Raw genomic sequence first — 22,050 nt, 5'->3', positions numbered from 1 at the left:
CAGATGGCGGCTGCGCCCGCGGCGCGCGCGGGAAGTTTGAACAAATTTTGCCTGCCGCAGGTCGTTTCGCATCTCCCGTGGCGTTTTGAAAGCCGATTTTTTCCTATTTACCGATCGAATTCAGGGTTAATAATTTAAGGGCAGCTGCTTGAAGGCCCAAACATTCCTAAAATGCGTTTTTCCAAAAATAAATTTTTCGGCGGTTTTTTACCATTCTAGAACCCGCGTACCCCCCTTAAGAGTACACCATTAGCTTTGCATAGTTTTTTTAGACATGTTCACGCTTGCACTTGTGCACCTTATGTTCAACATTGTCGTGCAAGACATGGTTAAGCTTGTTGTAAAAACTAATGGCTATTTCATTTCTCCTAATCTCTGAAAGAGTTACCGCGAGATGCTTGTCCGCACAGCTCTAAAAAATTTAGGTTTTATGTGCAAAAATTACGACATATTTATTAAGCATGGCGCAGTTCTGGGTTCTTTATAGTGCACCTAAATCTAATTAAACAAGCATTTTTACATTTTGCCCACATCGAAATGTGGCCGCTGCAGTACAGAATCGAACCCCCGACATCGTGCTCAGCAGCGCAACGCCATGGTTAACAAGACACTGAAACTTTGCATGCCAACAGCAGTGCCAGAACACACAATCTGGCTAGCGGTGGACACAGTTGTCTGACGCAAACGCTGCAATTTCATGTCATCATCTTTAGGTGCATGCGGCCAGATTCTGGCATCACTGGGAACCAGCGTGCAAGAAGCTAGGAGAGCATGCACTTTTCAACGAGCAAGAGTATGGCCAGAGCTTGGCTGAATTTAAAGCTAAAGCAAACATTGATACAGGTGCACATCTGTAATCATACAAAACCTTGCACCATGGCATGCTTATCTTATACGCAGCACAAGAAAAACCCTAGCATTACACACTAGCAAAACTTTAAAAAGGTGGCCATTCCAATTCAAAAGATACCATAGTTTTCGCCAACTACATCTCCTTTTGGTAGAGAAAACATTTAGCGGTAGTGCAACTGAAGAATATTGTATGACCCACCTTTGAAAGAGGGTTGTTTTTTGCTTGGCAAAGAGAATCTTTAGCAGCTATTTGTCTTTCCAAAGCCTGCACAAAATACCACAGTAATGTTCAATATGGTCATAGCTAATTCAGACAATGCAATTTATATTGCAATTGAATGCCATTATCAATGCAAACCATTGTGCAAAATAAATATTGCACACACCAGACACAGTACACACTGCAAGTCACAAAACACACTGCCTTTCATTATCGTTCCCGAGGTGTCAAAGTTCAGGTGTACGAATAATCAAAATATTTTAACAAAGTAATAGCTATAAACAAATACTTGTTTCCTGTGTAGATTGTAAGCCCAACCTCTCCGAGCACAAAAAGTGCGACCCAACATAAAAAGCACAGCTTTCAATGCCTCAAAATGCTGGCAGGCTAACTGGGCTACACGGGCTCTTCTGTTTTATGAAACCAGAGGGTTGCACAGCAGGTTAGAACAAAAGGTATTTTGCTTCTTTTGTTCTCATGCTCAATGAAATGCAATAATTAGGCTTCATTAGGAAATCATTTTCTTTTTTAACTTTGTATGTGGGACTGAGAACAATTACACACATAAAAAAATATAGCCAAATAAAAAACAAAAATTTGGGGCCGAACTCCTAAAAATGTCTCTGCACAGACTTCAAAAACACATTGTCATAAAAATCTCAGTTGATGGCCATGAAAGAACCACGAACTGACCTCAGAACACCGATGTTGCTTGTTAGCTGTTTATTAGTCCAGCTAGCCTACCTGCACTGAAATGAAAGCTTAATTTTATTCACTGAAGAACACAACCTCGTCTTCAAAATTCTGTGTGAAAGTCATGAAAGCCAGTGAACCTGTACCGATCATTTAAAGGCATTAAAGCACATAAAGTCGATCCCTGATATATATAACTCGCAGGGGATCACGAAATAGTTCGATATATCGACAATTCAATATAAATTATATCTATCTGAAGTTTATCTGAATACTCCGCTCTTCTCAGTTTTGATAAAAGTTTACAAACGTTTATTTTTTGCAGACAAATGTTGCAAGTCACTCATGCAGCAGAATGTTCTTTGACAAACTGATTGCAATGCTATCCCTAAAAATCCGCATCGCCCAGCTATGAGACAGCAGTGCACCTCGCTCACATCGAAGTGCTTGTTGCGTTTTTTTTTCGTTTTTTTTCGCTCTCGCAACGTTTCGGTTTTTCCATCCTTCTAGTAGTTCCTCCTCACTTAAGCTCAAGAGATCACCATCTGAAATCAGACCTCTGGATGTATTCATTGATCAATGGGGTGTCACGGTGGTTTGAATGACGCCAAATGTAACAAGCTTCGAGATCTTTTTATAATGGAACTCATCGCGAGCTTCAATCAAGAGGTCACCACTAGCCACTTTAGTCACTTTGTAACCTGGGCCTGGTGTCCGTTTGGCATTTAGCCACAACAAATGGTGCAATGGTTGTGACAGTCTTTTCGGAAATTTCGCTATGTATGAGGTGATAGCGGGGGAAGTTTTCTTTGTGCTGAATTGAAGGTTTCTTCGGTGCGTCCCCTTTTGGGAAGAGGAAAATAAGGTAGTCTGGTGAAGGACGTTGTTGCATTGAAACTATGTAATTTCCGCAGCGATGCCAGCCGCCACCCACCAAGCCCAGCAAGGGGACGTGACAGGAGTTCCTGCAAGGAAAGTCCTGTGAACGCCAGCTGTTCAGCACTGCTATATCCAAATACAACACAATCAAGATAGCTTAGCCACACAAGATTAACCTTTGCCACCTAGAAAACTAGAAGTAAATAAAGATTAAAAAAAAAGACAGGACTGGTTTAAAAGAAGAGTTGAGAAAGCGCAGGAAGGAGAAGACAGGAAACTGACGATTTCTCACGGGAGGGTCAGTCCCGGCTTGCAGTCAATGTGAAGCGGAGGCCAAAGAGGTCTGTTGCCTCCGCTGAGGGGCCATAAAGGTCCGAACACCCGGCAACGGCTCAACCTCCAGGATCCCCTTTTTCTCAGACTTGGCTAAGCTGCGCATGGCTACATTCGGGAGGATCCAACCGCCATGAGCTTGGGTGTGTGGTGTCGCAACACACCAAATGCTTGCTAACGCAGTCACCCCCCGTGGGGACAGGAAATGGCGGGTGAACACATTTATAATTAGAGTACATACCGTGTTCTGTGACAGTGGACCCCTTCCCCTGTTATACCTGTGCCACATGGGCAAAGTAAAGTGCACTTTGAGCGAGTGCACTTTGAGCGAGTGCACTTCAGCGCACTGAGTGTAACTTAGGCGGTGTGCTGCTACATGCGAAAGAAAAGTGTTCTTTTAAATTGATGGCCATGGCGACCGGGAGTCAGACGGGAAAGCATATATTTATTAATATAAAAATATGTGCACGAAAACAGTTTATTATTGTTAGAAACAACATTCACAATCCACCTTTATAAGCGCCGGCAACTTGACCAGCAACAATCAAAACGACTCGATCCGCTAAACAACTGCGCAGTCATTATCTGGCATGGTCGTGAACAGCCCGAGAGCGAGTAGTTTTTTTGCTGTTCTTGTTTTTTGCAGTGTGGCACATTTTATTATCTTGCAACGTTAGCAATTTAAAACAATGTTATTAAAAATTACTCCTGACTCTTCATTCAATATCACTTTATGTATCTTCTAAGCATTGCTAACGAGGCTACCCACTTCGCTGCTGCGAAGCAAGTACGCCGAACACACTCGCCGGCGAGTGCTCTCTGCTGTGAGTGTCACTAAGTGTTCCCGTGTGGCAGCCTGCGAATGACACCAGCCGCGAAGTGCACTCGCTCAAAGTGCACTTTACTTTGCCCGTGTGGCACGGGTAATACAGTTAAACCTGCTTATAACGAACCTCCATATAACGAATTCCTGGATAAAACAAAGATTTTCTACAGTTAAACCTGCTTATAACGAACCTCCATATAACGAATTCCTGGATATAACGAAGTTTTTCGATTCCCCGCCGTTACTCCATAGAAGCACATGTATTTGAGACCTCTACGTAACGAAGTGGCAGGGGGAGACCCCCTCGATATAACGAATTTTCCCCTCCGACCACCTAGAGATTTCTCCCCAAATTTTGTCATTTTTGCACGAGCAGCAACCGGAAGCACCTTCTCCGCCACGATGGAATGCAAAGTGAGCGCACGTGTGCGTGCGTGCATGTGCGAGGCGGCCCTGCATCCCTCGACCCGGCGATCTTGCCACCGGGGGCGTGACCTTTCCCCCTCTCTTCATTCAAATCTGATCCTGCCGCTTGCTGCAGCTGGCCTAGCCCGCCAAGCCGGCACTCTCTCCTTTTCCAGCTGATGTTGCCGACGCGCTGGTACACGCTGTGGCACATCAGACTCGATGTCCGCGCTCTCAAACGCTGGCGGCGTGTGGAAGCCCCGCTGGAGAAGCGAGCGAAGTGACTGTCGTGCTGTTGTCTATCGCTTCAACGCAAACTGAGCTCTGAGAACACACAGCATGCAGAAAGCTACAAGCCGCCAACACACCTACACTGCTAGACTCTGCCCCAACGCAGATTGCTTTCAAGATACGGCCTGCGCAACTGCGCGCCGCCCCTCTATCCCTCCCCCCTCGCTCCCTCGCCGGTGCCTCGAGCGCAACGGAAGAAGGCGCGCTTCCTCCCTGCTTTCCTTGGGCGCGCGAGATTTAGACGCGGTCGTCGGCTCCCCTCGCACGTTTTCACTCACACATACAGCATACGGCGCACGGCAACTGCATCATCGCCCTTGGACTTTAGGGTACGACCACGCTAGCAGCAAAAACACGAAGCAAAAACACGCGGCAACGCGTCATGCCGCGCGCGGCAAAAGCGGCAGGAATCGGGGGTCTTGCGGCGTGCTGCGCGAAATGGGTTCGAGACCTCTTTCTGTGGCAAATTCCGCGTGCCGCGAGATGAACCAATCAAGAGCGACAAGGGTGACGTCACGGAGCCATCACAACCGGAACGCCGCCGGTCCGTGCCGGGTTTTCAATCGATGATTCGTCTCTCGCATGAAACAACGAGCGCTCGCGGTGTTGCTCGCCTGTTCAGAGTGCGGGAGATCTTATCGCGCTGCCGCGCGGCGAGACGCGCGTGATATGGTGGCCTCGCGGCAAGGCACCGACTCGCTGCATGACGCGCGCGTTTTTTGCCGCTAGTGTGGCCGTTCGCTTATATACGAAATATCTATGAGCCAAAACCAATTTTAGGGCCACAACGGGTCATGGACACCATCTTTATATAGCAAATACGGATTCAAGGGCCATACTTTTCCTGGCGGAAACCGAAAGTTGCGACGCAACAGCGGGGTTGCCAATGCATTGAGTTCTATGGGAGCTGTGCCGGGACCAGTCGAAAACGACGTAACAGCTGGGAAAATGCAGCCCCCGGGAACGTAACAGCGAGGTTCTACTGTAACACTATACGACGCCATCGTGACACTCGCTCTTTGTTTCCGATGCCTCGCGCTTGTGCGAAACGACACGCGTCCACGCGTCCGGTACCTGGTGTGACATTCCGAGGATGAGTGCTTCGACGAAAACGGAAAACGGGTGCGCGTTACAATTGAGGGCGCGTTAGAATCGAGTGAAAACGGTAAACGTTTATTTTTCGAATTTTCGTGCCAAACCTGCATATAACGAAATCCTCTTTATAACGAAGTTTTTCGGGAATTTGTCAATTTCGTTATATCCAGATTTAACTGTATTCCCCGCTGTTACTCCATAGAAGCACATGTATTTGAGACCTCTACGTAACCAAGTGGCAGCAGGAGGGTCCTCGATATAACGAATTTTCCCCTCCGACAACCTAGAGATTTCGCCCCAAATTTTGTCATTTTTGCGCGAGCAGCAACCAGAAGCACCTTCTCCGCCGCAACGGAATGCGAAGTGAGCGCATGTGTGCGTGCGTGCGAGCGTGTGCAAGGCGGGCCTGTATCCCTCGACCCGGTGATCTTGCCACCGCGGGCATGACCTTTCCCCCTCCATTCATTTAAACCTGATCCTGCCGGTTGCTGCAGCTGGCCTAGCCCGCCAAGACGGCACTCTCCTTTCAAGTTGATGGTGCCGACACGAATGGCAGACGCTGTGACACATCGCACTCGATGAGCGCGGACGAGCGCTGTCAAACGCTGGCGGCATGTGGAAGCGCCGCTGCAGAAGCAAGCAATGTGACCTTCGTGCTGTTGTCTATCGCTTCAACGCAAACTGAGCGCCGAGAACACATAGTACGCACAAAGCTATGAGCCGCCGATGCACCTACACTGCCTAGACTCTGCCCCAACGCAGATTGCTTTCAAGATACGGCCCTGCGACCGCGCGTCGCCGCGCAGTACGCAGTTGATGCCAGGGTACAGTACAACACCGCCCGCTATCCCTCCCCCCTCGCTCCCTCGCCGGTGCCTTCAGCACAACGGAAGAAGGCGCGCTTCCTCCCTGCTTTTATTGCGCGCGCGATTTAGACGCAGTCGTCGGCTCCCCTCACACGTTTTCACTTGTAGATACAGCATACAGCGTGCGGCGACTACGTTATCGCCCTTGGACTTTATACAGAACATCTATGAGCCAAAACCAATTTTAGGGCCACAACGCGTCATAGACGCCATCTTTAGATACCAAACACAGATATCAAGGGCCATACTTTTGCTGGCGGAAACCGAAAATACATCATAGCTGTCGCCCCCGGCACTTTGGGCGGACAATGCCATCGTCAAGCCGCCAAGCCAAGCGACATAAAAAGTCAAAATGGCCGCTCAGGCCGGCGCGGGGTGGCAGTTCGCAACGTATGATGCGGGAACGGTCTCACAATTGAGACGCAACAGCGGGGTTACCAATACATTGGGTTCTATGGGAGCTGTGAGGGACCGGCCGAAAACGACGTAACAACCGGGAGAACGCAGCACCTGGGAACGTAACAGCGGGGTTCTACTGTAACACTATATGATGCTACGACGCCATCGTGACGCTCGCTCTTCGTTTCCGATGCCTCGCGCTTGTGCGAAACGACACGCGTCCATGCATCCTGTAGCTGGTGTGACATTCCAAGGATGAGTGCTTCGACGAAAACGGAAAACGGGTGCGCGTTACAATCGAGGGCGCTTTAGAATCGAGTAAATACAGTAAGCGTTTCTTTTTCGAATTTTCGTGCCGAAACTGCATATAACGAAATCCGCTTTATAACGAAGTTTTTTGTGAATTTGTCAATTTCGTTATATCCAGGTTTCACTGTAGTATGCTTGATCTCAACACACTGCATATACTTGATCACGTAACATGGCTGTATTGTGACGAAGCCAACTTTTGGGAAGCTGCGTTAAGCGACACTTGATCCCTTGCTTCACTTTCCGTACTTCGAAGCAATCCACGACGATGACAAAGGAAATTCCCCAGGACACACTTTTCTCCACAGTGTTGCCATAAAAAAAAAGTTGACAGCGGCAAATTCTTTCAATGAAAAACACAGGAGCCAACAGCAGGAAGCTTAGTAACGAACATCGAAGCAGCTAGGCCTAGCGTAGCCACTGTGGCTAAGGCTGCCAATTGATATCCGTGCGAGACCTGGTTTGATGCCGCAAGTTCATCAAAATATCAGTAAGACTGTTTCAAACCTGCGGTCATGACAAAAAGTACATAAAATCTGAGGGCAAAAGGGTTTCGGCTTCCAAAATTTCAGACGTCCTTATACAGTAAAACCTCGATAATTCGAACTCGGTTAATTCGAAATTTCGGTTAATTCGAAGAATTTGAGCGGTCCAGTCATTCTCAATGCAAATTCTACCGGATAATTTGAATGGCCCGCGCGGCTCTATTCGGATAATTCGAAGTTTCCGGCTAGTAGCAACGTGCGGCGGTTAGGTTAGGGCGCTCCGCACAGTCTCTAACCGATTTTCCGAGCTCGAGGGGACTGAAAAATAGTCCGGAAAACTCGTTCAGCCGAAAAAAAAAGTTATTAGTGCGGCTTTAAAAAAAATCTCTAATAATGCCCTGCCTCATACTACGCTTGGAGGGGATCGACTTGCTTGGATTTGCGCAGCAATGATGTCGTCTCCGTGTACAGTCGACACGAACGTCACCGCGTTGGCGATCTCCGCCAACGGAGTTCGCCATGGAGATCCAAGAAACGAGCTTCGCACCGCTTAGCTCTCGCCAAGCTACCAGAGGTAGCGCCGATCACTGAGACATGGGTCTCCGAGACACCTGCTCAGTGTACACGCCACGTTCAAAATAGCAACCGAAACTTCAGAGAAAAAAAACTCACTGAATTAACACGCGTGGTGTCAACACGCACGAGCGAGCGCGGCCGCCGCAGCGAGCGAAGGCTCGTGCGATCTATCGCTTCAACGGAAACTGAGCGGCGAGAGCACAGCGCATACAAAAGGTCAGAGCCGTCTGGAGATCGCTTTGAAGATACGGTGCGCGCAAGAAACCGCTCCGGCGCTAAGTATGCAGTTGTTAGAAGAGTAGAAGTCGCCCCCCCCTCCCTCCCTCCCATACCCCCACGGCCTTTCGCACGAGGGAGAAAGTCGCATTTACGCTCCGCCGTGCGTTCGCTCTCCATGAAAGTGCACGTCTCCCGCGCGCTGTCACTCGCACATACGGCGGGTGCGCGGCGATGATTTTATCGTCCTTGGACTTTGTATGGATCCTCAGGGCAGCGACGCCGAAGGGCGAAAATCCGCTTGAAGTGTCCATATAATTGCTGTCGCAATAAAAAACATCGCACAATAAATGGTTACAACGATAGTGCTGAGCGCATATACTAAGAAAAAAGGAAAAGTGCAGTACTCTGGAGCGTTTTGTCAGCCAAGGAAGAGCGAGCATGCCTCCGAGACTGGAGGATTGCGCGAGCTCTATTGATAGCGCGTGTTCCAATCTTGGAGGCTATACAGGGAGCCACTGGAATCCAAGCCAGTGCAAAATCCAACATGGCGGCCTCCAAGATTGGGTAGCGCGGCTCGGAAAGAGCGATTTAGTCCGCAAAATCGAACTTTGGGATCTCAATTCATCCGAAAAATTGGGTGCGAAAATGCATGAACTCAATGGGAACCCTGATGATGCATTTTTGAAGTCCGGAATATCCAGCAAGTCCAAATTTTTGGAGTCAAGCACCACCACGCCTGCTTTCACGGCAGTTATCGATTCCGTGAACATCGTCCGCAACTTTGTTGAGTGCAGTGCGGGTGATATTTGTATGCTATGTTTTTTGAGCCAGCTGGAGAGCATGGCACTAGGGGCGGCGAACCAGCGCGCCAAGTAATCCCGCATCGGTGATTACTTTGAGTAATTTTTCTCGGACATGGAAAATAAGGGTGATTTCTTTTTGTGGCAAGTTCTTGCTTGTTTTCTTTTTTTTATTATTCATTTCGGTGAATTCGAAAATCCGCTTAATTCGAAGAATTTTCGCGGTCCGGCAACCTTCGAATTACTGAAGTTTTACTGTACATTGGCTCTATGGGGTTTGTGGCGGTGTCGTAAAGGCACCCAAATTATTGGGCTTATCCAAAAAAAGTTGGTCGTGGACAGTTTATTAAACCACGCCACTCACTGTAGATGTGAGCACACTGGTGCAGTAATAAAGCATGAATTCTGCACCAACCATAATAACTTAAAAGCACACTAAAGAGAAATACTAAATCAGATGCATAGAAATGCGATATCGGGCATGGCAACGAAAATTGCAAGCGCAGCACCACAAGTCTTGGAGGCCATGCATCAGGTCATAATCTACAGCATTACATTCGGCGAAGGCCACAACAGACTTTGTGGTGGCAGCTGTGGTTGCATGGCTTAAATTGCTGCACTACAATTGCGCTGCTGCTCATTAACTACGTTGATCTGATTGAGCTGCAGTGTTATTTTTTTCTTTGTTTTGTTTTTACTAGACCAACATTCTAGTCACATAAAACTGTCACTAGACCTCTCTGCGCATGACAATTCATTTCCCTCAGGCCACACTTTTCTCAGCAGTACTACCATACAAAATAGTAAAAATTCACGTACTATTCTAGGAGACTTGGCAGGTTTGTTGTACTTTATTATAAAGCCAGATTTCAAGCTTTAGAAAAAATTCATAAACGAACCGTGTTTCGATTCTTCATAAGCTGCAGCTGAGACTTTAGGAAGTTTCGCTCCTCACTCAGCTGCTTCACTGCAGCAGTTGAAGTATCACCACCTCCAGCTGCAGCTGGACGCATGCTTTGAGCTGGAACCATGCGCAGTTCAGGCTGGTTCTTCATCCATGGTTGCCCTCCTGAGCCATGCAGAATTTCTGGATCCGGTGCGTAGAAACGAGCCCTAAACCAAAAGCAAATTTAGTTCTAATGTTACAATTTCAGTTCTTTGAGAAAGCAAGATAATTATTCCCAGTAGGGTCATTCCACGCAAAACGTCCCAGACCCCAAAAGTGACAATCGATTCTCTAGGAAAAAATCTTGGCGAGTGCGTGAATGTGGTTTCACCAAAGTATCTTTCTCAACAATCATTTATGAGTGATGTAAGCCCTTTTTAAGGTTTCCACAAAGAAGCAAAAGTTGGTTGGAGGTAACTTTTTTGAAAATCAACTGTGAAACTAGGTCAAATGACCAATGATAGAATGATAGGTTTTCAAGTTGCATCATAGGTGAAGACATGTGTTGTGTTTACTTAGTTCAGTGAAAAGGCAAGAAATTGTGCGTTTTCAGAAATTCTTTGCACAAATATGGTAAAGGTTTCAGCCACAATTTTTGACCATTTTTTCCTGTTGCTACAGTTAATGCTAAAAATAATACTCGAACATGCAATCAAGTACTTTTCCAGAAAATTACTTCCAAACTTGGTATGGTGTCACCTTTCGACGATGTTCAGGCCTTAATTGTAGTGACTGACAACCGATTTTTATGGACCCAGTTTTTTATGGCGCCACGAAAAGCACACCCTCGGTAGCGATTCACCCTGCAGCGGTTACTTCCGAAAGGGCGTGGATATTTTGTAAGCAGATTAGAACTGAGCAGCCTCTAAAAAAATAAGAGTCTCTTTCAGCAACACTGAGAAGTGATAGCGATGCCGATAGCCTGCCTTGCAAATTGTGAAAGCCGTCCATCGTCTTGCTTTCACTGGAAGAAGTGCAACTGTGGTTAACCACCTATATTGGCACCTTTCCAACCACTTTTAAAGGTAAATAGACTGGTACAATAAGTTTGCGTTGTTGTACAAATCTTTCTCATATATGTACCGTTTTTTCCCAGCTACACGCCTGCGTCATGGCTGGCTGCCCCGCAGCGTTATCATTCTGTCAATAGACGAGCCAAGCCAACTCGTCGAAGGCGAAGGCAGCGCCACTTTTCTGCTCACTAAAAACGAAGGCTTATCTGCGCTTTGTAAGTTAGAAAAAACTTATACAGTCGAACCCACTTATAAAGATACCGGTTATAATGATGGGAAGCTGCTGCACCGTCAGGTTTTGTATGTTTTCTATGGTGAAATAACCAGCTTACTAATATGCCCCCATGCCACATTATCGGTTATAATGTTGAAGTCTGGATACTAGGTGTCTGGGCCAAACGGGAATGCAATGCGAACTCCTTGAAAAGAAAAAAAAATTTGAGCCCTTACACACCGCCACGCGCTGTTTTCCACCCTTCTCCGATTCGCCAGCCTCACGCGCCTCTGTCCCGTTGACCTTCCACCCCTACGAACACGAATAGGCTGCGCCCATAGCTCTACGCTGCGTTACCCTCTATAACCTGCATGAACCGCGCCAACTGTGCTGATACAGCTGGGCTGGCAGAGCTCTGCAAATGTACGAAGCCATAGAGCCAGAAAGGTGTTAGCGTCCATGGAAAGGAAGTGACGGAGTTCGCATCGCCTAGTCATTAGTGAAAATCGTACTGGAATGACAGCAACGCCGGAGCATTTCATGCCTATTTGTGCCTTTAAAACCTTTATTCTTGAGTTTACCGCTGCGCATGGCACCGCGTTGGCAGCCTGCCTTCATTACTGTGTAGTCACCATCCATGATCGCGTCAAGGGCGGCCGCGGTTTCGTCCGCAGTTGCAGCAAATGGTAGTTTCGTTTTGACTCAGTGCATGCGTCGGCCGCGCGACTTCGGAACCGCAAGGTCGCCGTCCATGATCACGTCGACAGCGGCTGCGGCAAACAGTTTGGTTTTTACTCAGTGCATAGCTGTCGAGGATGAAGAGCACTGTCTACATTGCAATGAGCGGCGACCTGGCGACACAGTCGAAAAAAAACACAAAAAGACGGGATGTGCGCACGGTAGTGAAAAGTGCGTCTCAGATGACGACGCGCGTCGCGGCTGCACTGTGACAGAAGTCGCGAAGCCTTCGCCGCTGCGAGCGCTAATCAGTAACGACATGACGAGAATTGCAGCTTCCCCACTGCTTTTGCGCAGAATAGAAACAGGATTCTGATGATGCAGTCAGCAAATAAAAGCATTTGCTTATTGTGTTGTTGATAACCTCGATACTTCGACATTCGGCGAATTCGGACCATTTTTTCGGTCACGTGAAATCCGAATTTACGAGGTTTTACTACATCAGTGCCATCCTTGAAAGCCGACAGCCACGTCTTATTACACGTGATCAGAGCGTGCAGGAAGCAGAATTATACAGTTAAACGAGTCAACACAATCAGCAGCCACATGGAGGAAGGTAGTGGGATGGGGCACTGGCCTTCCTGCCATTGTAGTTTTCTCACAACAGCTCTGCCATTCCCCTATTTTGTATTTTTTTCTTCATGCAACTCGATTATAAGCATTATCGGTTATAACAATGGAAGTTTTGATGGCACTTCAATATTGTTATAAGTGGGTTTGAGCGTAATAGAAAGAATGTTACTGCATTTCAATATTATTAAAAAAACCAGGAACCGCGTACACTAATAGAAGTCACATGGTATACCTCATAAGTATGTTCATGTTTTTGCCGCGTGGGGCAACAAAGGTCATTTTAAAAATATAAATCCAATTTTAATGAGAAAAACAGGGCCTGTTGTAGCCAATATGATAGACAATCTTTCCATCAGCAGGGCTATCTCTGTTTATGCTCTGAGCAATTGTCTGTCCCTTTAAGCATCAAGGCCCTTCAGATAAAAATATGCGAGACAGCTCATAACACGCACCAACCTTTCAGCTTGTAATCTAGAAGTACAGTCGAATCCCCCCTGCAACGAACGCCGCTACGACGAAATTTCCGCCACAACGAAGATTTTCCGATTCCCCGTCAGCCGCCCATAAGAAGTAATACAAAATGTCCCTTCATAACGAAGGCGTTTTATTCGGTATTGGCGCTTCAACTAACTTTTCGAGAACGAAACTGGGACTGAATTGAAATTGAAACTGCCAAGTAGTCAAATTAGAAGGCCCTTCGAAAGCTGTGACGATCGTATGTCCGCTTGAACGAGGTTTTCGCGAACGAAATCAAATTCAAAGTACCGGTTTAAGCCACTGCAATCCATAGCCATGCGAGATCACCACGCGCAGTTTCAGGCAGTTTCGGGCAGTTTCGCCCGCGAGGCGCAGCATCGGTTGCGATAGCAGATTATAGACAGCTATACGAACTAAAAATAGTAGTTTTATTGGCCGTATCAACTTGTAAACATTCGCTAACAAAATTACCGGCACGGTGTCAAATGCGCACAGATAAACATGAACAGATTTCACTCGATGACTGCGGAAACTCCGTGTCAACACGCTAGAGTGAGACGCGGCAATAACAGCGAACGAATTGACCTCCGTGCGGTCTCTCGCTTCACCGTGAATTAAACGTCGAAAGCACAGTGCACACGACTCTACCGGCAGTAGTTGCACTTTGCCCCAACGCAGATCGCCTTGAAGATGAGGCCCGTGCGGGTGCTTCATGCACGTCGCAAATTGCTTTCAAGGTAGCGGCCGCACCGCAGCCGCTGTTGTCAACAAGATGCTAACGTCTCGTCGTCTGGGGAAAATGACTATCCGCTAGACACACCGACTCTGGCGACTGCTTTGAAAGTAATAGATGATTTTCGCCTCATCAAAAAAGTTATCGGAACCCACGACAATTGCGATGGCTCTTTTAACGGACTCTGAGACTCGCTCGCGTAAAGCCTTTGCTTGCCGTGAAGCGTAAGAAATCCAGGCTGACCGACTTCGGGAAATAAAACTTCCGGTAAGCACAAGCTTGCCAAGCTTGCCGACTTTGTCATAAATATGCAGTGAAATTGTGATAATTCAAACCGCTTCATTTCGACGGTGCATGTGCCGCAAAATGAGTGTTTCGCGATTGGCCGGGCACACGCGTTGGGTTAGGCGTCGGCCGCAATGTATGAAAAATGCTGCAACAGTGGCGCGAAATGCAGTCTCTCGTTGAGTTGACACTTTATCGACTGCCTTCGGTATGTCTCAACCTTTGCCCCCCGCCATCACAAAAATTTCCCAGGCGATGGTTTCGTTCGTGGCTTTGCCGTTTGGCGTACGTATATACATACCAATTTCGCGTCAACAAAGTTCCGCCACAACGAACTTTTTTGTGTCCCGTGGATTTCGTTGTAGCGGGACTCGACTGTACTAACAAAATTTTGTATGAGGCGAGAAAATTTTTTCATTAAACCCAAGCAATGTAACGAAATTACTTTGTTAAATCGAAAAAAGAACATACATGGTTTTCAAGGGAACTAAAATAGGGAAATTGAAATAGTTTTTTACATCATGGATTTCGTTAAATCCAGGTTCATTATACAGCAAAAGCTCGTTAATTCACAACTCGTTAATTCGAAATATTTGATCATTCGAAGCAGCCGCCGGGGTCCATCCAACATTGTATTGAAAGCAACATGCAACGTATCCTGCTAATTCACACTCAAATCTGCACCTCCACCGATCATTCGAACTCCGCGCCATCGTGGATGGGGAGTGCTAGTGCGCGGGAGCACGTTTACGTCACTGGTGTCGCCGCGTGAACCGCGAATCTTTGCAATGGCGTGTTCTCTGAAGGCACGAATATAGTCCAACGCAGCGTAAGCGAGCTCATGCGCCCACACACGCTACATCACGCTGGCGAGAGCAACAGCATGTAGTTCGATGCACTCGCAAAACCAACGTAACCCGACGCGGCCAACGTGCTTCAAAGATGGGATGGCTCTTGCTCCATTCGTGTATGGGTTGCACCGTTGGTGCCGACCCACAATGCATTTCGCGCGAAGAAAGGCACCCACGCAGCCCACGCTTCTTCACCGACGGTCGCAGACAGCCCTTTTAAAGCAGCGTGCGGGTTGGGGATCGTTCTGAGCATGCTCCGAAGATAGCAGTGGACAGCGCGCACGTTGAAGGACACAACGCACGGGCAAGCGTCGCTTGTGCACAGTCACGCTATGCCACTTGCGCTGCACTTGTGATGTCTCCTCCATACGTTGGCACGTGCGTGTCAGCTGCTCTCTTCGGACCATGCGCAGAACGATCCCCAATCTACGCGCCACTTTGCACGCTTGTCTGCAACCATCGAAGAAATGGCATGGGCAATTTTTCGTCGCGCGACGCATTGTGGGTCTGCGCGAACGCGCATACAGAGCAAGAGCCATCTCGACATCGAGCACGTCAGATCACGCTGGCCGCATCCGGATATGATACTATAGACGTTCTCACCAACATGACGTAGCGTGTGCACACACGCACGCTCACGTTCCGTCGGACAATTACACGCCTTAACCTGACTTTCATCAGTTCGAATTTTGTATAATTCAAACTTTCGTAGCATCACCGGGGAATTCGAATTAACGAGCTTTTACTGTATCAAGGTTTGACTATTTCACAATTAAGTGTAATACACTAACCAGACACCATTTTTGATGTCATCACATCCAGGATAATTAGGTCTTGACAGTGGTGTTATGAAGCGACTCTGATCAGGACCGTACAAACGATCTCCATTAAAGCCTCGTCCAAAACCATGCTGATTATCATGCTCGTTGCTATAGCCACGATCACAGCTATCGCTGCGGTCACGAGCAGGATGGGTGCTAGGCTCAGGTATATGCTGGTAGCCCCTGTCCGGACTGCTCTCTGCACAGCTGGTCTGCTGTTCTGCATCTTTACTTGGCTGCATCTTCTGAAAATAAAGCAAGAAAGTACGAAGCACTTACTACATATATAATGATGGATTCTTTCATGTGAAGGCTAAATACGATTAAGAAGCAGAAACAAAAGATGGCAATACATCATGGAAAAGTACTCCTGTAAATTTAGGTACACTAAAACCTCATTAATTTGCAAAAGTCTGATAATACGGACTGTCATCTGATTCTGCCAGGCCTATGCATTATTTATTGGCATCAAACTTATTATTTCAGACATATTTGGCTGCACAATGGTTATTTCGGGCAACTGTCGAAACGTGGTGGCACGGAGCACTGAAAATGTGTGATGAAATAGAGCAAAAGTGCCCCTAGTGCTCAACCAATCAAGCGGGGGTTCCGCATCACCTTAGTCATCAGCAAAAGTACTATCGTGAGCAATATGAGCGGGAACACACGAACGCGTTACAAATAGTCTCAAAACCGAGTTAGAGTGAAACGTGAATGGCGCTGTCGAAAACGGAGGGAAAGGGGGTGTGCTCTTCCGCTAACTGCTGGCACTCCCACCGCGCCTGCGTTCGTCGAAAACTCCAGCTTACGGCGCTTCACTGGCGGCCGACAGCCGATAAGAGGGTTATGTGCCGCACTGACTTACAGCGAATCATTTTTTTCCTTTCCTGCCTTTCTATTTATTTTTTCTTCGTGCAATCGTATGGTGGAACTTTTAGATCCTTGGCATGTATTTTAAATACTTTTATATCAATCGACGCGACGAGTTGCTTACGCATTAAAACAGTGCTTACAGTATAGACCACTTATAACATAACCGCTTGTAGTGCAGAAACGGATATAATATGGTCTTTTCAGACTCCCGTTTCTTCCCATAGCACTGTATCTATACGCGTATCGCTTATAGTGCAGTTGCGGTACACGAAATACCGTGCGGCTGCCTGGAAGTTTGGCAGTCAACCTAGATGGCAAACACTCCCCTCAAGCCACAAATACCGTATTTACTCTAATCTAATGCGCACTTTTCTCAGATTATATAGGTCCAAAAATTACGTGCGTGTTAGAATCGAGTACGACCCTAAATCTGCGTTACCATATAGCCATCGGCATTTCAAAATGGCCGCCTCGCACGCACGTCGAGCCTAGCTACTCTCGAGCCTAGCTACCGTAGCTTCCTCCATGTGCTGCCGTACACGTGCTAAGGCAATAGTCTACCGTCTGTCTTCACATTCTCTGCGTCTGCTCTATCAGCATGAAGCAGCGAGTTTATCATGATGCCGCATTTAAAAGGAAAGTGATCATGTGTGCGGAAATGGAAGGAAATCAGGCCGCATCACGGGCATTCAGAGAATCCGAAACTTGCGTTCAGGACTGGCGCAAACATAAGGAGAGGATTTTCCCAAGCAAAGCACTGTGGAACAATTTCAGTGGACCGAAGCAGGACGTAATCTGCGACGATCCACTTCGGCAATACGATCACCTTGGCCCTATCTTGAAAGCAATCTGCTACAGGGAAAGTCCACTGCGTGCCGTGTTTTCGCCGCTTATAGGTCGCGTTGAAGCGAGAGGCATGATAGCATGAAGGTCATATCTTTTTTATTACATAAATCTCGGTAATAAAACTTATATGCGTAAAAGTGCATTTTGCTTTCTGTTTATGTATTACATTAAAAATTTAGTGCAGTAGTTCCTTTAAAAAAAAACATCTGTCGTAACATACAAAAAACACCTATTTTCCCAATGGTAGGGAAAGCTTTAAGCCTGTGAAGCATCACGTCCATCATACCGTCACGAACACCCAGCTGACCTAGGGATGTTAGATAAATTTTCTTTCCGATTAACGATCTTTCATCACTTTAGCTGTTAATCAATTAGTTGCTTTAAATGGAGGATTTTTCATCGATAAAATGATTAATCAAAATTTTTGCCACACTTTAAAAAGGTTAAAACAGTTATCTACTTTTGTAGGACCCCATTTTAATGTTTGAGAGGTCAAACCAAGTTAGAAATACAAGTTTATAAACACTGATAAATAATAATTTTTAATTTGTTAAAGGGCCCCTCACCAGGCCACATAGCAAATTTTGGTTATACGTTGGCAGTTGTTACATGCCCTCTAGGGAGCGTTCTACGGCAAGAATTTTTTGAATTGGTTCATTTATAGCCAACATGACATGACAAGAACTTTATTGGAGTCCTGAGGAACTGAGATCTAGGGGAGCCAGATTAAGTCAATCGCTCCACCCACGATGGGACTGGGAGACGAAGTCCTGTCACGATGTCGTGGACCCTCTGGAGAGTCTGGAGCTGAATATGATGATTGCTGCTCTTGAGGGATTCCTCCCATTGCTCTTTCGTGATGGGTGGAGATGCGTTAAGGGCTGGGATCAACCAGAGCATGTGATCAAAAGAGCATGAGTCATGACCACATTTGGGCCATGACTGCGAGTGGACAGGGTCTATCCTGTTACGGGACCGAGGAGTGGGATACTAACGGGTTTGCAGAAGGCTGAGTGTGCTAGCCTGAGGATTGTTTAATTTGGAGTGTGGGGAGGTGGACATGTCCTGCCAAAACAATGGGAAACAATTTCGCGGAAAGTACATAGTGGATCTTTCTGGATGTTGACCTCGTTCTGAGCCGAGTGGTTTAACTGAGCCATCTAGATGGGCTGGGAACCACGAGGTGTATCCTCCTTTGCTGCTCTGCCAAGTTCTTTGAAGTGCTTTGTTCACAATATTGTTCGCCGGTTCAGACACGAGGGCAGCCGAGAAGAATCTAACTGCTATGCGCAAGTCCGAGAAGACGATAGGGGGAACTTTTATGCTGTGAAAAGCCAAAGTGATCGCCGCTTCCTCCACCACATGGGCAAACTTAGTATAGACAGAAGCTGCATTAACCAAGTTGCCCTCTGCGTCTACAACCGAGACAGCGAACTTATCCCCACTGTCATATCTGGCAGCATCGACAAAGAGGGCCCCTAGTTTGTGCTGATTGATCCTTTTAAGGATAGACTTGGCTCTCGCGAATCTTCTGCCCTCGTTATGCACTAGGTGGATGTTTCGCGGGACATGGTCAACCGCTTCACTTACAGCGTGTTTCACGCCGTTTCTGTTCCTTGTTGTTCAGAGTGGCCGGCCAAGGTCGGCCGCAAACACGAAGGAGTGACGGTGCCACTGTCTAGACAAAACAGCGTCTACTCCCGTCGTTTGCAGTCTTCAGCACTTCGTAGGGGCATGCACGTTTGCACTCATCTGACGCTACTGGCGCATGCGCCTGAACGACCTCTCATGCAAGAGTGGCCTCAACGAGTCTGGTGAAATAAGTGAGCCACCAGAGGCTCAACTTGTGAACTGCAAGACTCGAGGTGGCTTGGTGCATCCCACTAGTACATTTTCCCCTGCTGCTCGCTACCGAGACCGAGTTTTTAAAGAACTCAGAGAAACGGCATGCTTAGGAGCTAACAATTGACAATGTGGTTGATAAGCACACATTTGAATTTGTACACGCGCAACCCGTGCTATCGGCTCCCTGTGTCAGTCTAGTCGAGATTACCCATAGAACCTGATACACTTACTTTTGTGGGCAAGGCCGGCAGACAGCCTCTACAAGCTATTAAAAACAATGTTTTAAAGTCAGAAAAACTGCGATAATACCCGACTTTTTACAGCACAGCAAAAACTCTTTTGCCACCTGGTGACTGCTGTAGAAACTCGAGGTGCGGCGTCGCACTTGCAGCACTCATTTGGTCACCTCTCCTATTTCATCACTGTGATCATGTCGATAGCCACCATGGTTTCGTCCACAGCGGATGCGGCAAACAGCAGTTTTGTTTTGACTCGGTGCGCGCACCAGCGCGTGCCTTCAAAACTGCGTAGTTACCATCCATGATTGTGGCGATAGCAACCCCAGTTTTGTCCGCACTTGATGCAGCAAACGGTAGTTTCCTTTTGACTTGGTGCATGCGTAGGCCACCTGCCTTCAGAACCTCAAGGTCGCCGTCCACGATCGCTTTCATAGCAGCCGCGGTTTCGTCCGTAGCAATTGTGGCAAAAAGTACTTTCGCTTTGACGAAGTGCAAAGCTGATGAAGATGAACATGGGCTACATCGCGATGGACGGACAACTTGTTGGCAACCTGGTCACTCACGAAAAAATATTGGGTATGAGCACACGGTAGTGAAAAGAGTGTTTCAGAGGAAGACGCGCGCGGCAGCTGCGCTGCGAAGGAAGTCGCAAAGCCTTCGCCACTGCAAGCACTAATGAGTCACGAGATGACGAGAACTGCAGCTCCCGCACTGCTCTTGTGCAAAATAGAAACAGCATTTGCTGACTCATTCAGTAAAGAAAATTCTGTTGACATAGTAACCATTCATTTCTTGTTTTCTTGATACCCTCGATAATTCGACATTCGGTTAATTGGGACATTTTGTTTCAGTCCCATGAAATCTGAATTAATGAGGTTTTACTGTACTCCAAGTAGAGTCGGCACTAATTCTAAGACCTCTTGTGACGAAATGTTATAAGTGTCCCTGTGTGATAAGCACTGAAAATTGTCATTCATTCTAAGCGTATGCCTTGGTTGCGATGCTGTCTTGTCTCATAACGATTGCACTCAGTTTGGACCACAAGTTGCACATCGCTGTTAAGATTCCTGCCGAACACTACCGTTGGCCCCAAACATGTTGCACACTACGCCTAGCCTCCATTTAGAAGAGGGGAGTGGGGGGGGGGTGTACATGGCACTTCATGAAGCTTAGCGGGTTGTTCCCTGGGACCAACATGCTTGAGAACCCCTGCTTTGTCTAAGCTAAACCTTGAGAAGGCATACCGCCAAATTCCTATTGCTCCAGAAGACGTTCATAAGACCGCGACTGTCACCCCATTCAGGCTGTGGGAATTCACCCGCATGCCCTTCGGCCTAAGAAACACCACCAAAAGTTTTCAACACTATATTGATGTCATCCTGGTCACCAGTTAGCTTAACCCTCTCAACCGCAAGTGTCCACAGTGTACCGTCGCTTTTCCTCAATTTCAATTACACATTACGAGGCACAGTGCGCGGTGAACGGAACTAAAGCCCCACCATCCACGCGCCCCCGCAGCTTTTGCTAAGTAGCGCCAACCTTTGATGTGCACCGCTCTTCCCTGATTCGTTGCTCAAACCAGTTCTGCTTCTGCAATTTCCACTTCCGGGGTTTCTGCTTCTGGTATTGCCACTTCCGGGATTTCCGGTTCTGGAATTTTTGCTTGTTGCACGCCTCGCACCTCTGCACAGCAGTGACGTCGCTTCCGCTTAAAACCAGAAGCTGGGCTACGTAACTTCCGCTTGACACCAGAAACTGAGGGGTTGAGCGAGTGAGGAGAGAGAGACGTGCGGAGGAGGAGGGTAGGTTGGTGGTACTTAACCTGGTCGGCGAAAACGTGTATGGAGGGCCTTTAAACGGAACGGGAAGGTCTCGACTCATTAGTTTGTTGTGAATACATGCTATGAACGGAAAGTGTCTGATGTAGAACACCTTACCTGCGCCTCCTTTTCGAGCATCTCACTGAGCATGATCGATCATCAATGTGGCCAAATGCAATTTCGGCATTCCATCCTTGGAGTTCTTGTACTTGTTTGAAGTCAGTGGCATCCATTCCCTTCCCTCCAAGGTCACAGTCATCACTGAATTACCACACGTCCAGAATTGCTGCACCAACTATGCCGCTTTCTGGGACTCGTGAATTATTTACTGCAGTTTCATACCTCGATATGCCACCATCACCATATCCCCTCGAGGAGCTACTTCAGACAACAAAGTCAACTTCACCTTCCCTTACTCATGAGTACACATACATCACATACGAAGTCTATTAGAAAAGTATCCGACCTTTGGCTGAAGAAAAAAAACTGGCATAACTGCAGCATTGGAAACCTAATCCCCCTCGAAGT

General features: G+C 47.3%; 1 protein-coding gene across 2 annotated transcripts in view; it reads right to left on the bottom strand.

Annotated features, from left to right (window-relative positions):
* Positions 1-22,050, bottom strand: part of LOC119443052 (serine/threonine-protein kinase 31-like) — a 205,961-nt gene that overhangs the window by 162,504 nt on the left and 21,407 nt on the right. For both annotated transcript variants that reach the window (XM_049660456.1, XM_049660457.1), the window contains exons 3-5: positions 15,870-16,144; positions 10,148-10,361; positions 1,052-1,117 (exon numbers count right to left, since the gene is read on the bottom strand). In XM_049660456.1, the coding sequence (XP_049516413.1) occupies positions 1,052-1,117; positions 10,148-10,361; positions 15,870-16,144 (555 nt within the window). The remainder of the gene's footprint in view (positions 1-1,051; positions 1,118-10,147; positions 10,362-15,869; positions 16,145-22,050) is intronic.

Source organism: Dermacentor silvarum, chromosome 1 (genome assembly GCF_013339745.2).
Source record: "Dermacentor silvarum isolate Dsil-2018 chromosome 1, BIME_Dsil_1.4, whole genome shotgun sequence".
Lineage (NCBI taxonomy): Eukaryota > Metazoa > Arthropoda > Arachnida > Ixodida > Ixodidae > Dermacentor > Dermacentor silvarum.
This window is presented reverse-complemented; position numbering and strand designations above follow the sequence as displayed.